This window comes from Ornithodoros turicata, chromosome 2 (genome assembly GCF_037126465.1).
Source record: "Ornithodoros turicata isolate Travis chromosome 2, ASM3712646v1, whole genome shotgun sequence".
In the NCBI taxonomy this organism is placed as follows: domain Eukaryota; kingdom Metazoa; phylum Arthropoda; class Arachnida; order Ixodida; family Argasidae; genus Ornithodoros; species Ornithodoros turicata.
In genome coordinates this window covers 33,560,497-33,576,969 of record NC_088202.1, presented here as the reverse complement: position 1 = coordinate 33,576,969, position 16,473 = coordinate 33,560,497, and the positions used below count along the sequence as shown (strand labels likewise).

Sequence of the window (16,473 nt, the reverse complement as noted above, 5' to 3'; positions counted from 1 at the left end):
GAGATGATGGATGGAAACGAAGTTTCTTCCCAGCATTTCAGAGCCAAATACAACTGGAGTTTACAGAGTCAAAAATTTTATAGAAAGAAAATGTTGCATATAATGATCTAGCTGTATGTGCTCCGGTTAAGGTGGCTTCTGATTCTGATGCAAAGTCTCCTGCACACAAACTAATAGTGCTAGACTAATTGTTCCAAGTGAAGAAAAATGCAGGAAAATCCAGTAAAAGAGCCGCACCCCCATTTTCACTACCAACCAGTGATAAATGAAAGGAAACGTCTTCCATTTTATGTGATGCGTATGGGCATGGGCACATATTTTAATCTCACTTACTGTACAAATTTGGCCACAGTTCAAGCAACAGAGTAATATATGCATTTAAAAGAAATCTGATGCTCTCCTGCGCTTGGATGATGGTGTGAACTTCAAGGATTTGTCCTGTTTTGAATGCTCTCTGACCTTCAGCACCCCCTGCACAGGCTTTTTGGAGGCATCAAATGGAATTTGAGGGCTCGCTTTCAGGCTTTCCAGGTACTCCTTCGGGTCTGAAAGTTATTGATGGTAAGATACAATCCAGTAGGTATTCCTCCCACATATCACCTTGCAAACAAGCATCAAAACACCAAACTATGGTGAAGATCCATCTCTAGAGCAGTGTTCTCAGACTTTGTGAGGTCAACGAGCACCTATACAATTGCTGACATATTGAGGAACTGACTGTACCTCATAAATAGAGCTCTGAGTTTTCGGGTTTTATTTTTTGTGAAAATCGGGGGGTAAACATCGGGTTGAAAATCAGGACCTGCCAAAGAGGGTAAAATCGGGTGATATACTGGGAAGTGATGTATTTTTGGGTGAAACAAAAAGATACTTTTATCTGTTGAAATTAATTAATAATTGGGGGTTTACGTCGCAAGACAACTGAGATCATGAGCGACGCCACAGCGGTCGTTCTGTGGAGTGTTGAAATTAAGTGAAAGAATATTTATTAAGAGACTGGTTGATAATTCACTGTATAACCACTAAGGCTTGCACTGGCCCCTGTTTATAAAAAGAATAAGTTGCATGTTCAGTAAAGCATCATCCATCAATGAGCGTTGAGAGCATGTTCGCGCTCGCGTTGGTATGCCTCGTATATTGTTGGCTGTTGCTGCATCCTCTTTACTACTCTGCGTACTTTGCTGATGCAAGACTACTCCCTACAAGATTTGAAAGTTGGCTTCACCTAACACTTCCGTGTATTGCGGGCAAACCCACTTCAAGCAGCGACGAGCATTGCTTAACTCTGTTTCTTCGGTGTTTAGCGTGATTTTTCCTGATTCCTTTGCTATTTTTGGTAACAGCACAAAAAAGGGTCTCGTCGACGTCCACGGAAAGCACTAACAGTACAAAAATCCAGCACTGAAGTTTTCAACTTACTTATTGACACAAGCTTTCATGTAGCAGACTACATTTCTTCGGGTGTGCAAAACACAGGGCATTTTTGGTACGAAACCAGAGTATTACTTTGGTTGGCATTCTGCAAGGCGGCTTCACCTCATTATTGAAACGGATTTTGAGGGACAAGGGAAGCTGTCATGGCCCCATTAATCTAACTTATCACTAGACTAACCAAGTTGATGATGTCTTAGGTTAGTTTAGTGAAGTTAGGTTAGAGTAATAAGGCCATTACCGCTTCGATAATGAAGTTGGGAGTGTGAGGCAAGCTGCCACAGCCTCCTTAATCTAACCTAATATATCACTAAACAAGTGTATGATGTCATAAGTTAAAGATGGCTTTCCCGTAACACAAATAAATGAATCGAAAAGTTCCGCTAAATGCACAAACGTATACTTAAAGCAACACTAAGCATTCGTTGAAGTGAGCTTGACCGCAATACACAGAAGTGTTAGGTGAAGGCAACTTTTAAATGGTGATGCCTACCAAAGGAACATTTCATGCTAGAAATCGGACCTAGATGCAAGCGTCTATAAATCCAATCCTGACGTGTTTTGTTTATTTCACCGGCAAGACGCAGCGCGGTCAGGAGCAAGTCGGGAGCGGTTGCGCGATTGCCGTAGTTCGCGCATGTGCGGATCACGTCCTTGGTTTGCACTTTCGCAAGCCCGGTTTGCGGGTTTTATCGGGTTAAACCCGAACTCTTTTGATGTAAATCGGGGGGTAAAAACGGGCTTTATCGGATTTTACCCGAAAACAGAGGGCCCTAGCCATAATTCAATTCTTTTGAATGTGTTTGCTATGAATGATGCCATTGATTATGCCACTGAACATCGCAGAACTCCCCAGGAAACATTGCAGGACCAAGTTTGCAAACCACTGCTCTAAAGTGATGTACCATATGCACACACACACACACAAAAAAAAAAAATCCCTTGCATAGTTAATGCCCGAAGACACAATGGATTCATGGCAGTACGATAGTTTCTAGCCAGGAGGAGGATGAGATGCAGAGTGAAAATGCAGGCAGACAATCCTTCGTCGTTATTGTAACACAAAAAGCTGTACTCCATCTATTAGTGCACATTAAGTACATTATGCTGCCAAATTATAACATCATGTTAGCTTGTGGGTCAGAATAGCAAACATAACAGTGCTCACAACACACAACATACCTTGAGCCCGGTTTCTTGAAAGCAGGAAATTAACCTTTTTCCCACATGTCAGAGAGTCGGAAAAGCTCTGTCTCTTCAAAGCTGCCTTTTTCTTCAGCTGCACAAAAAGTTAAGTATTTACAAAGTTGCATCAGCATCCTAACTGACATAGACATGCCGACTAGGTCTTAAATCGAGGTAATTAACAAATGCGCACACAGTAATTGGAATGAATAGGAAAATTATGCCCAGGAGCTTTTAACAAATTTGCATAACAGCTGAAATTTAGTGTCTGTATCTTGTAATTTGTGCCTAACTCATCCATGCAGAATGGTCGTGTTCAACGTAAGAATGGCATTGTCAGTGCATCTTTTTCTTCCATCACTTGACCATGAGAAGACGACATAATGTTTTAAATGTTATATTATCATTTCCTCTGCTCATATTTATGTCTCACAATAGTTATTTTCATGATTCCATGTAATAAGGATATGTTATATCGCTATCACACTGGCAGTCTTCAATGATCATCGACACGAATAGCCCTTAAGCCAGAGCTGTTTATAGAGAGAGTTTGGTCATTAGGAGGAGCCTAACTTATACTGTGTCATGTGACGTCACTGCGGAATGACCTCCCTCAATGCACTCTATTGTTGCCCAGTCGTCAACTGGTCGCAGACACCATGTTGATGCAAAGCGTTGTTCACGATACAAGGGGGAAGACAAGGGAGGGATATCGCATGCTTCGAGAACCCTTTGTTATGAATCATTTCAGTTTGGTAACAAGGCCCCCTTATCACAGGTGCCTGCGGGTCCTAAGCTGGCGATTCTGGCAGATTACATTGAGCGGAACAAAAGTACCTGTCGACTAGCCGGCGGACTGCATCAAAATGGTGCCTACCTGCTGGCTGGTAAGCAGATTTCACTTGGATTCAGGCTTTTTGGGCGGTGCAACAGCAACTCTGACATTAAAAGAGGCTCCTCCCGTGAAGCGGCAAAAGGTCAAAAGATGGCTAAACTCTCTCTATATACAACTCTGACATTGAGGATGCGTGTAGCACCACCAGGTGTGCAACGTGTCAACCTGTCAGGGAGCATTGAATCAAATGCTCCCTGACAGGTTGACACATTTCACACTGGTGGCACTACAAGCATGTTCCATGATCACTAAAAACTGCACATGTGATGGGTATTACAGAGCTATTACAGAGATGCCTTTGATGTTCAGCACAACTATGGATTGTGACTTACTATACTACTTTTGTCTGAAAACACCTATGCTTTGTTGTCCCTCATTCCCTCTTTATCATGTGGAGGCACTGTTTACACTGCACTAGTGACTGAAATACCCATGGGCATGCATATCAGTATATGCACACGGGCGGAAAGTGTTTGAGGAAAATGTAGCATGTACACTGCCTCCATGTCTAATCATATACTTCTTATTTTCAATATGCTTGTGGTGTCGAAGTCTAAGGAATGGATACGAGGGTGGGGTGAAAAGTTCAGGGCCTTGAGTATAGATTGGGCCACCATGCTAATCTCTTTGGTGTCAATTTATGCTTTCATCCCTTGGAAGGCCCTGTGCACAGTCAGAGGGCAACATCTTGTTTTGTGCTTACGAGACGGGCAGCGAAAGACAGTTTGTCAGCTGATTTCTGCGTGATGGACAAGCTCGATATTCGAGCCGTGATCAAATACTACTTCTTGAAGGGCTTAATCCCCTCTCAAATTAAAAGTGAGATCGACACAACATTAGGGGACTCTTCTCCATCAAGTATGACCATTAAGCGCTGGGTTGTAGCGTTTAAAATGGGGCTGACGAGAACCACTGGTCAACCACAGCCTAGACGTCCAATAGAAGTGACCACTCCAGAAATGTGTGAAAAAATCCACGAAATGAGTTTAGCAGACTGCAGACGGAAACTGTCCGAGATAGCAGAGGCCATTGGCATCTCAAAGGAACGTGTCCGTAATACTTTGCTCAATAACTCTGAGGTGAACAAGCTGTGAGCAAGATGGGTACCACGTTTGCTGACTCTGACAGAAAGAGGCACAGAAAAAACATTTCAAACAACTGCCTAGTGTTTCTGTCAGCTATAAAGCTGAAGTGGCTCTATCAGCACAACCCAGCTGACTTCTTGCGAAGATTCCTAACCATTGATAAGACCTGGGTCCACTACTACACACCGGGTACCAAAGAACAATCAAGGCAGTGGACTGCAAAAGGGGAACCAAATGCAACTTGCTTTACCCCATTTGAGAGTTCAACGATATGAGATCAAAAATGACACGATAAAGTTTATTTTGATACGAGGGGGGACTTTTTTTTAGAAATTAAGTCAAACACTCATCGTCCACTTGTTCAATCTACACACTGACAACTCAGATCTTATCCTAATGTCGATAATTTGACTACTTGCAGATCGTTGGAACTTGAGGCCATCGTAGTGAAACTAGGAATGTGCGAATTCTCGAATTGGAATCAAATATCATTCACTCCAAGTATTCCATTCGCGAATCCAATGTCCAATATTCGGTTTTCCGAATATTCCACTTGCTGCCGACTATAAACGACACCTCCGAAAAGTGGGCTTCACCTAATGCTTTCCTGCATGAGGTGAAGCCTGCTTTACAAAATTGCCAGTGCTGTAGGACCAACACAGGCAAACAGTCGTTAGCCCAAGTTTATTGTGTATACTTCGCCTGAGGAAGGGGCAGCGTCCTTCTCACATGCACCTTAGCCCTACCAGTGGGGCATTTTGATTTGGCGTCTTGGAGGTTGCCTTTAAAAAGTTCTCTTAAATACTCTCTCTTAGTACTCTTAAATAATGCCCAAGAACAAAAAGGCTGTTGTAAAGATGTCCCTTACGTTAAAAATTTCAACAGCACAATTTCCCCAGCAAAGAAGCTAAAGGACATTTACAACAAAGCTGAGGCAGGACACCAATCTGTTTATTTCACAAGTGACCTACGACACTGCCCAACATGAAACTTTGAAATCAATATAGTTACCCAGTTAGTACTCACCTAAAAGCAGGAAGCACTATCATGTAACACTAAAGAGTAGGGTCTCCCCACAGAAGAATTGAGACAGTTAATGCAAGAAAAATTACACTGAAGTCATGGGCTAGAAATTGCAAACTTTTAGTTGAAAGGCACATATTGTAAACCTTGCATGACAATTTGACATTCAATTTGGTATTCCCCCCCACCCCCCTTTTCAATTCTATACTCGATACAACTTCAAATGTTGGGGTTCCCACACCCCAACTGAAACCTGAACATGACTAATTTTCTGCCAGGTTGTTCCACTGACAGACACCATTCGCTTTTTTGTGTGGTTTCTGACCTTCTTACATATGCTTCAGAACAACGTCATATGTTCATTAAACATCATGGTTCCTAAAAACTATCAAGACATGTAGTGATGTACATCTAAAAAATTCCTCTAAATGGAGAAAGTTGAAATATTGTGGCAACGCTATTGCATGTCACGGAATGGAGACAGTGTGCTGAAGACTGGTAGTAGCCACATATTTGTATATATCCATTTATGAGACCTATAACATGAGTGCCAGCTGTGAGGAATATGCTGCTTTGTATTTTGACAGCGAACGGAGCTTTGCCATTATTGCATCCTCCGGTACAGTCACCTTACTTTATGGTGCACAAAATCCGTACATAGATTATGCTACACAGACAGTCCGAGATACACTGGTGAAAGTGCTCGGAGAAGAAAAAAAATATTGTTTCACGGTCCAGATCACGTAGCTAAACATCACAACTCACCTTTGGCCTCTCGGTCTCTGCTTTCAGGTGTGATCTTCGTACAAATTTGGCTGTTGGTGTGTCTGAGCCAAACTGTGCAAATTTGTTCCTTATCTTCAACCCTTTCTTAGGAGTCAAAACAACATCGGCTTCAGCATTCTCCTCCACTAAATTCCCTGATTGATATATCGTGTCAACCACTTTCGTTGATTTGTCTTCCTTTTCCAAACTCTTCTGTGACGGTGAAGAAGACAGCTTGGTAACATCCCTGCCACAGTCGTCCTGCGAAGGGGAGCCACTGCTTTGAGGACCTGTCTTTATGGGCTTTTGCGCTTCTTTGAGGGGAGAACGTGAGCTGTTTTCCTCGGGCTGCAACCGACCCTTGCCCTTGGAAAACAGCTGAGCATTTTCGCAGTCATTAAGATTTAGAAGCTTCTTCCTTCTCTTCTTCTTCTTCTCCTCCTGGTGCTTCTGTAAACCTCTTTGTCCAGCCTTGGCGGTGGTTTTCAAAACATCAGGAGAGTGACTGGACGTTGTAATTACTTCTGATGTGGGAAGCTGCTTAACGTTTAAGTTAGACTCTTGTTTTCCTTTTACTTTTTTACCTTTTGCTGTGTTTTGATTGTCCACAGATTTTCTTTTATTTACCTTTTTGCTCTCAATGTTGAGAGCTTTACTTGCTGCCGCCTCTTGCGTAGTACCACACGTGAGTCCATCCTTCGTTACCATGCTCTCTGTGGAACTTGTTTCCTCCCCTCCATCGCCAGAAGCACTACGTGCATCACAGCTTCCAGTGGGAAGACCATGTTTCTTCTTCTTTCTCCTCCTCTTTTTTGCACTTGTTATTCCAGGACTACTTTCATTCACTGGCACGACCTGTTCTTTGGGGTCTTCATTCCCACCAGGCGACCCTACTTTCCTTTTCTTCACGGTAGATACGCTGTACTCCCCAGGAGCTGAACCAACCTTGGCTACTTTCTTCCGTTTCTTCGGCTTTTTTGTGCTTTCGTTTTCTCCTCCTGTCTCTCCTCCAAGTGTTAGCAGTGACAGATCAGACAGGCGCTGGTTTTCATGCCGTAACACATCTTCGTAATACATGTCGTCGTCCTCTCCTTTAGCTGGACGTTTTTTCTTTTTTTTCTTGGTCACTTGCAACTGTTCCCAAAGCTTCTCCTCACTGCCTACAGCAATACATTCCATGTCCGAGTCGCCCGATTTGTCACCATCTGAATCTTCCCTACTCTGCTTTCCTGTGCTTCTTTTCTTTGTACTCTGCTTCAACTTCTTTTTTGCCTGTACCGCGCCTACCTCCTCATCAGCACTCTCAGTATCTGCATCAGAACCGCTTTCTGAGCTGTCTGTCATGGTTTGATGTTCGTAAATGCCACTGCAAGTATCCAATCCAAATTTCCCACCCTTCGATTTCGCTGAAGCACGGGCTAGCTTCGCGAGCTCTTCTCTCTCCATCATCAGCTCCTTCTCTTCTTCGTCCTTCAACCTCTGTGCAGCTTCTGTAATGGCACTGTCTGTAATTTCCAATTCACTACCACTATCTTCGTCGATGTTGTGTAGTGGATTAACACCTTGAGAGAGCTCCCAAAATCTGCAAGTAAGGACATATGTGACAAAGTGATTAAATGAAGTACTACATGGCATCTCTAGACCGTATCACTGTTTACAAACAAGAGGCATCATCTATGCATGTGCTGGGTTGGTGTGGGCCAAACACACTGAACGCACCATGTGGATGCTTTCCAAACGTGCGACACCGGCCATGTTGCACTGCTACCCCGCTCTTGACTGGACTGACTGAGTTCTGGAGTTTCAAATAATTTAAGACAGGACACCTGCATAACGCCCTCGCCGTGCACAGGTAGTCGAAGGAGAGCAAGGCACGATTGTTTAGAGAGCCACAACTCATAAGAAATGAAGATACTGCAGCCGTCAGAACTGTGCAGAAGTGGGGAAGTTACTTTTATTTCGTAATGCACTACCGCTACTCGTTACTTTTTCACAAGGTAACACACTATGTTACTCATTACTTTTGTGTGGTAGGTGGTGCGTTACTAAAGCAAGTACTTCTGGTAAGTACCACCATTACTTTTGCATTACTTCGCCGGCTCATTCAGCTGAAGCAGATGATGACACGGCGGAGGTACGTTGTACAAACATCTTCCTGATTGTAGGGTAGCTACCTAAGGATTCCATGTTTCGAATTTCCAACGTTACAAGGGATCATCAAGACATCATCTGAGGACCCCTCATAGGACACGTGATGCATGTAGAACTGCGGCAGTGCAAGTCTCTCGTATTCGTGTCTGTGACCTTTTACACAGTGCAATTCCAAAACAGACAATCCCTTGGTACTTTGTCACTTGTTGGAGGTGAAGGGGCTATTTTCTGGGAAACAAAAATAAAGGTGGTGGAAAAACTATACATGACACCTCAACAGGTGTAAACCTACAGGTCCTTCCGACATCCTTCCTACAGGTCCAACCTACATCTTTCCTCTGTGTTCTCCATGGGTGCGGTGTAAACCTCCCGTCATTGTTAAAGACAAGTAGAAGAATCCAGGATTTTTTCCAGCTTCTACACAGCACAATTCTCACAATTCGTTAGAGTTTATACACTGAAGGAATGTTGTTCCTGAATCCTGAGTAATGCTCAGTCATGAGCAGTATCGAAGATGCATGTATTTTCGATACTATCTTTCGATACATTTTCTGTATCGGTATTAGGTATCGCGTGCCAAAAATGAGAGTATCGGAGTATCAGTATCGAAAATACATTTTTAGTGTATCGTGTATCTTAACGATACTCGATACTAACAAAAGACGCAAATATTGAGGCTGTTGTGATACTTAGGGTCGGCGGCACTCGCTCAGGCGGTAGTACAAGCCAGGCCGCAGTGGCGTAGGCATGTCGACCATAAATTCGCTCCAAGCTTATGTACGCGCGTGGCTCCACCGTCAAGGTCGCCAGGAGAGGCCCTGGGATGCGCTCGTGGGTGCGCGCGGTTTCTAGAAAAATTTTCCAGGATCTTCCAGAAATAGGTTCCAGAAAAATCTCTTGCGTCTCTTTCTACGGCGGGCGGGTCGAAAATGCTCAGCGTCATCCATAGCGGCCTTACAGAGGACCAACCTCACGGCTTCTGGAACTGCGCTGCCCGATGTTCCCCTGCTCAGTGTGCAAGGGCACGTCCACTTACCGTATTTTCCGGATTCTAACGCGCCCCCGAATCTAACGCGCAGGTGATTTTTACGACTTAGCCGCAAAAAAAGTTGAAAATGCACCCCTGTCAAACACTGAAACAAACAATGAACAAGCGTTTATTCAGCATCGCTATCGTCAGAAGTTGCTTTGTCGCTGCTCACAGTCCACAGACAATCGTCCTCCGTCCCGTCAAGCGCGTTTGAGATACCGCATTTTTTAAAAGCGTTCTGAACCATTGTCCGGGGAAGGCTTCTCCACGCATCATTAATCCATGTCGACACATTTTGAAGCGAAGCGTGCTTCATCCTTCCTCCGGGTGTCATGACGTGATCCCCATCGATCAGCCAGTTGTTATACGCTGCCCGGATAGTGTCCTTCAGTGGCTTGTTAAGACACACATCCAGTGGTTGTAATTGTGAAGTCATCCCGCCCGGGATGATCACAAGGTCCGTATTGCAAGCATGCAACTTGTCTTTTAGGCATTCCGAAATGTGACAACGGAATGAGTCGAGCACAAGCATGGAGCGGAGGCCCATGTTAGCACCGGGTCGCTTCCGCCACACGACATCCACCCAGTCAATCATTAGATCGGTGTCCATCCACCCTTTTTCATTCACTCTCACTATTACGCCAGGCGCGAAGGACTCGTTCTTTGGCAAAGTTTTTCGGCGAAAAATCAGGTACGGTGGAAGCTTGAAGCCGTCGGCAGTACAACACAGCATAGCCATGACTCGATTCTTCTCGTTTCCCGTCGAAGTAATGGCGACCTGCTTCACACCTTTCTCTTCGACTGTATAATTTGATGGGAAGTAAAAAAAAATCGGGGTCTGATCCGCATTTCCGATCTGGCCAACCAAATGGCAGTGGGTATGGCGGACGTTGATTACGTAGCGCTGAAAAGCAACCAATTTCTCCTCGTACTCCTCTGGCAGCTTCTGTGAGATCGTGGTCCGGCGTCGTAATGAGAATCCTGCTCTCTTCATGAACCTTGTTATCCAGCTCCTGCTGCCTTTGAACTCTGAGCGTGGGATGCCCGCAGCCCTTGCGAATTCCAGGGCCTTCACCTTTATGATTTCTGACGTCACTGGCAAATGTCGTGCTCGCAAATCCTTTATGAAAGGGACAAGAAGGTCCTCCACGTGGGGGTACCTACCGTGCCTCGGCCCATTGAATCCTTTGCGTGTCGACTTCGAAGCCAGAATCTGCACTTTCTGTTTTCTCCAGTCCCGGACGTTGGTCTCCGGCACAGAAAATCTCCTTGATGCTGCACGGTTGCCCTCTGTGTCCGCATAGGCAATCACCCGTCATTTGAACGAAGCCTCGTAGTGAATACGCTTTTGCTTCATCGGTTAAGATGCGGATTAGCGTCGCGAGAATGACACGGCTATGCGCTATCAGCAGTACTGCGTTGATGAACGCAGCGGCGTGGTTTTGTTTTAGGCTGTTCAAGATACACCACGTGCCTGACCACGTGGTACGGACCGGGCCAGTAGGGACTACGCATGCTACGGGCTTCCAGACGCTTATGGCGCCTCCTGCCTGCGTCGCGTTTTCGAAGTTCGCTCTTCGTGAATTGCTTGCACTTGATTCTAACGCGCACGCGATTGTAGGACGATTTTTTTCTGAAAAAAAGTGCGCGTTAGAATCCAGAAAATACGGTATCTTGAAGTGTGGATTCTACATCTGTCATGCCGAAAGAATAGCCGCCGGCTTAGCCTGAGCACTGTAACCTGTTCTACAGCTCACAATTCACAACGGCCAACTATGAAAATCAAGTCATAAGCAAATCCAGAGGCTACCGGGTAAGTACTGCAGTACCAAACGAAAAGCAACAGAAAAAAAGGTTCAGGTTTACTCGTAGGTATAGTCAAGTGCTCACAGACCGGTATGCACGAAGAACAAGTATTGTTTTTTGCTAGGCTGCTTATTGAAGCGATCGTTTCAACGTAGCCATGGCTTCAGTCCAATCAAAAGTTCTAACAAGACTAGCTGCTCAGACAGTGCAGCTTCAGTAAATCCGTGCGGTTGGATACGTTTAAGCCCTTTCACAAAGTGTGCGCTATAAAAATACAGCAAAGGTTCCAGAAATAACGCAGAATTTTTTTTACTTCCCTAATCGTATTACCAGCTTTATTAGATTCTGGATTTCAGTGATGTATCGAAGTATCGACGATACAGTACCGAATGTCTGTATCGAAAATAAATTTTGGTTGCGTATCTTGTATCGACATCGGAAATACAATTTTTGAGGGTATCAAGCATTGCCATCGAAGATACTTTTTTGAAGTATCGTGCCCAGCCCTGGTAATGCTTCATGCCACTACGCTCTACTTGGTAAAAATGTAGTGCGCTACCATAAAGGTGATTTCATCTCAATTCAGGCAAGCCCATCCGTCGAGGTCCTTCGATTTTGTTACATATTTTTTGTGTGAAAGCCACATCTTTGTGATGAACATTGGCACAAATTTCGGACTTCAAATCGGAGCGGATGCCGAGAAAAGAATTGAAGCGCACACGACTGTGCCCCATCAGCGAGCACTCGGGCCGAAGTTTGAAACAACCCTATGCGCCCAACGTACAAGTGACGGGGACGACATTTTTTCTACCCGTTCTCTACACACTGGACTGTGACTCTGTGGCATAGCCCGATACCTACTGCCACCCATTCGCTTGAGAAAAAATCACAAAAATGCCGTAGAGCGCGTTTTGCGTGAATTTTGTAGCCTTCCCGTCGGTGAAGTGGACATTAGACCGACGTGATTTTTATACTGAAAGATAGCCCATTAAGTGCTCTTTCTAATGGTATGCTGTTAAGGACTGCGAATGATAAAGCTAAGGCGGTATGAGGGAGCAAACCAGGATCCCCCTAGAAAAATACACATACTTCACGGATCGATTTCTCGAAAACCCCACGTTTTATTTTCTCGAAAAAAATATAATTCATTCATATTCTATTGCCTTTCAAGCGGCATAAAGCTTGTAGGGACCAAAAACATTTGACAACCACAACGGAGCGAAAAGGCGACACATGGTACACAGTGACATCTCGCAGGCTGGATTAATACACCACAGGCGTGCGCTAACGTCTGTATATCCACGTTACCATTTATTTCCTGCATTTTCACATGCAAGTGAATAATCCCAAACTCTTTCTTGTACTGTCGGGCGTATTCCCATTTCCGCAGACACGAGATATCGCGTTAAGAAGACACAGGTTGACAGACAGCTACGTATTTAGTATTTATTCTTTACATGTATTTATATTCTTTTAGTATTTTTCTCAAGCAAACGTGCGGTAATAGGTATCAGCCTATGCCACAGAGTTACAGTCCAGTATGTAGAGAACGGGTAGAAAAAATGTTGTCCCCGTCACTTGTCCGTAGGGCGCATAGGGTTGTCTCAAACAATGACCCGAGTGCTCGCGAATGAGGCACCGTCGCGCTTCAATTTTTTTCTCTGCATTCGCTCCGATTTGAAGTCCGAAATTTGTGCCAATGTTCATCACAAAAAGATGTGGCTTTCACCCAAAAAATATGTAGCAAAACCGAAGGACCTCGATGGACGGGCTTGCCTGAATTGAGATGAAATCGCCCATTACTAGGGCTGTGCGAGTACTCGAAATTTCGAGTTCGAGTCAAGTCGATCTCATACTCAACTCGAGCTCGACTCGACAAATGGTGACTCGTCAACTTTCGAGTACTCGATATCGTTTCGAGCTCGTGTTAGATCCACATTAAAGTCCATCACATGTAAGATATAACCTGTCACAACGGTTCCACCGTTTGGAAACACGCATTTCCAATTCACAATTCCGCCATCTTGTTTTCACCATTAGCTTCGGCTAACCTCGACCCTCGACATGGCTACAGACTGAGTAGTGGCTATGAATGGCAAGCCGGCTTCAACTGGCTACTGCTGGCCATGGAGGCGTCGCGCGCACGGAAGCGTATCCGACATGTGAGGAGTGCATTTTGTGGTTTCGTTTCTTCAGCGGGAGAGTCTGTTTCAATTCAACAAGTGTGAAGAAAGTGCATCACCACACAACCGAAAAGGGATGAAAGCCTTGTGTAGGACTACTCTATGAAAATTTCCGGTACGAATGCTTCCTTACCGCGCCCATAGAGAGTCGATCACCGGTGATCGACGTTTTATTAGCAGCGCTCGGTCCCTAAAGTAGATTTCGACAAGTGGTCACATTTGTTGGATACTATGTATAAACACTGCAGAATGAGTTCCATTTTCACTTTTATCTTTTCTTTGTGGTAGCGATTTATGAAGTTGACCCTGCGCCAAGGAGGCAGTGTGGAGATTCTATCTTGGTTGGGGCATCGCGTTCCCGCAGCAGACCGCGGCGCAAATGCGCAATACTCCCATTTTAAGCATATGTGGATTCGATAACGCAAATAACTTCTCTGAAGGTGTTAAACAATCAGATTTTTGTCCTGCATGTGTAGGCATGTATAACTTCCACTATTGCTGTTCTTCCTGTCTCAGAACTAACCGGGAGGAGTGGAAGAGTGGTGAAATAGCAATATGTGGTACAACAGGAAAACTGAGCCTGAAACTAATGTTTTCAGCGGAAATTATGATGTTAATTTCCATTTTACTCATTCAATGAACTTTGTCACTCAGTTACATGAACAACATGCAGTGTTCACGCTATTTTCCACAACTCATGAACTTCTTGATCCAGAGGGTTCATATTTTCATATATTATTTCTGGCAAAGATTGCCACATTTTGTATATTTTAGAGCTTGTAGATTGACATTTTTGTTCAAGATACAGGCCGTATATTCAAAAGGGTTTCTGCTGTTTGCACCAATTTTTTGCTGTCGCAAAATCAATTTTGGAAATACATGGATAGTTTTGTCTATGAAACTTACATCATGCGATATGGCATTGATTTGGCTACATTTTCCTATACAGCAACATATTTTGAAGTGATACTGTCAGCCAGAAAAAATATATTTGCCAAACCTCCCAAAAATGGCCATTTTTGCGGCGGTAAGGAAAGTGTTAAACCGCAAGTTGTAGAAAGACCAGTTTTCCTACCCATAACTTGTAAAACTCTTATGGTTTCAACATTCATTTAGCAATGTTGTCCTTAGGTGGCACATTGTTTTTATAAAGCTCTTATAATCTTGATTCATTTCATTTTTTGTTGTGAACTGTAGAACAAATTAACATTTTTAAGGGGAATTTGGCCAAAAAGCGGCGCTAAAGCAGCTCGAAATTTTACATCTATCTTCCTGCTTCTACACGTTACTTATCATTTAATGGAACGCCAACTACTCGAACTTGACTCGATACTCGAAACAGTGATTTCATATTACTCAAACTCGACTCAAACTTGAAAATTTTGCTACTAGCACAGCCCTACCCATTACTCATTACTCGAATGTAACGCGTTAATCCCCACCTCTGGAACTGTGCAACTGAAGTGAGCCACAGCACAACCACTGCAGTAGTAATGAGTAAGACCATCATCAAGACATCATGACAGCGTGCTATGATACAAGAATGCACTTTATGTGTGAAATATCTACACAATGTATGCTCAGGGAGCTTCAGGGAAGTTCTCTAGAATGCCACAGCGCCATTCCAGAACCCATTTTGAGCTTGTACATGAGAAAAAGTACATACTAGCAGTAAGTGCACGATCAACCACTACCTCTCAAGCAGGCATCACTTACTGGTTTTAATGGCAGCAGAGTCTGGGATTTGATGCCATTACATTTTATGCAGAACTGGGCACATCACTTATCACTTAAGTGGGCACATATTGAGCCCCACTGTACACTTTGTGCTCACAAAACAAGCCATAAACACCAGCTTCACTAGAAGGCTCAAGTATTTCCATGCAGCTATACTTACTTCTTCACAAGATTTGCAATTATGCTACGGTTGGGAGCCTTCATCTTCTTTATCTTGCTGCATTCAACGAAACGATTTGCAATCATCTCATAGTCAAACTGTGAAAAAAAAAGTATTCATTTACAACCTTTGCAACGTACACAAGATAACCTAAAATAACCGAATCTAAAACCGAAAATAAACTAAAATGAGGTCATTTTACTGTTCTTCTGTCATTCCAACAAGCACTTTCTTCACAAACACAATAATGTTTCTCAAGCAATCACGATGACTTTAGACATCATGTAGAGTTTTTAGTATGTACAGGGTGTCCCTCCGAAAAAGGGTCAGGGGCTAAAGAAAGAACGGAGTGCACTACACAAATGGAACCAACTGCACGTGCTTGGCAGTTGCGGGGTCTATCCCAAAATATTTTTTCATCTCCCCTTGTCAATTAATTAGCGGTAATTAATTTTCTAACTTTTTAATTATCGGTTTTAGCTATCAGATGTCAATGAGGAATTTGTAGTACATGTAAAAAAACACACAACTGAAGTGGTTCGAGGTCGCTATGGCTTGTGCTTTCGTTTTCTCCCGGGTTTCAGATGCCGGGCGGACCGCAGATCGCTGCCCACAATCCGGCACCAGCACGCGACGATACCAGCGCCATCTGGCGTACACTGACCTTGAGATTGGCGCTTGGAGACCATCCGTGGGCCACGTCACACAAGAGGAAGACATTTCACCTGTTTCACGGCACACCTATCAGAATTATGGGGAGCGCTCTGCGGTGCGCGTGGCTTCTGAAACCAATTGTTAAACCTGGGAAAAAACCAAACCACAAGCCATAGCAACCTCGAACCACTTCAGTTGCGTCTTTTTCGACATGTACCACAACTTCCTCATTCGCTAATTAATTGAGAAGGGGCGATGAAAAAAATCTTTTTGGATAGACCACACAACTGCCAAGCACGTACTATTGGTTCCATTTGTGTAGAGCACTCCATTTTTTCTTTAACCCTCGGCCCTTTTTCAGTGGGACA

General features: G+C 44.0%; 1 protein-coding gene across 2 annotated transcripts in view; it reads right to left on the bottom strand.

The window, feature by feature from the left end:
• Nucleotides 1-301: 301 nt before the first annotated feature.
• LOC135385281 (ribosomal RNA processing protein 1 homolog B-like) overlaps nt 302-16,473 on the bottom strand; it is a 47,947-nt gene continuing 31,775 nt past the window's right edge. The window contains exons 7-11 of one of the 2 annotated variants that reach the window (XM_064614499.1): nt 15,452-15,549; nt 7,012-7,966; nt 6,385-6,645; nt 2,614-2,710; nt 302-545 (exon numbers count right to left, since the gene is read on the bottom strand). In XM_064614499.1, coding sequence (XP_064470569.1) covers nt 379-545; nt 2,614-2,710; nt 6,385-6,645; nt 7,012-7,966; nt 15,452-15,549 — 1,578 coding nt within the window. In that variant the 3' untranslated portion in view covers nt 302-378. Of the gene's footprint in view, nt 546-2,613; nt 2,711-6,384; nt 7,967-15,451; nt 15,550-16,473 lie in introns of both variants that reach the window. The other variant, XM_064614498.1, reaches the window with a different exon arrangement.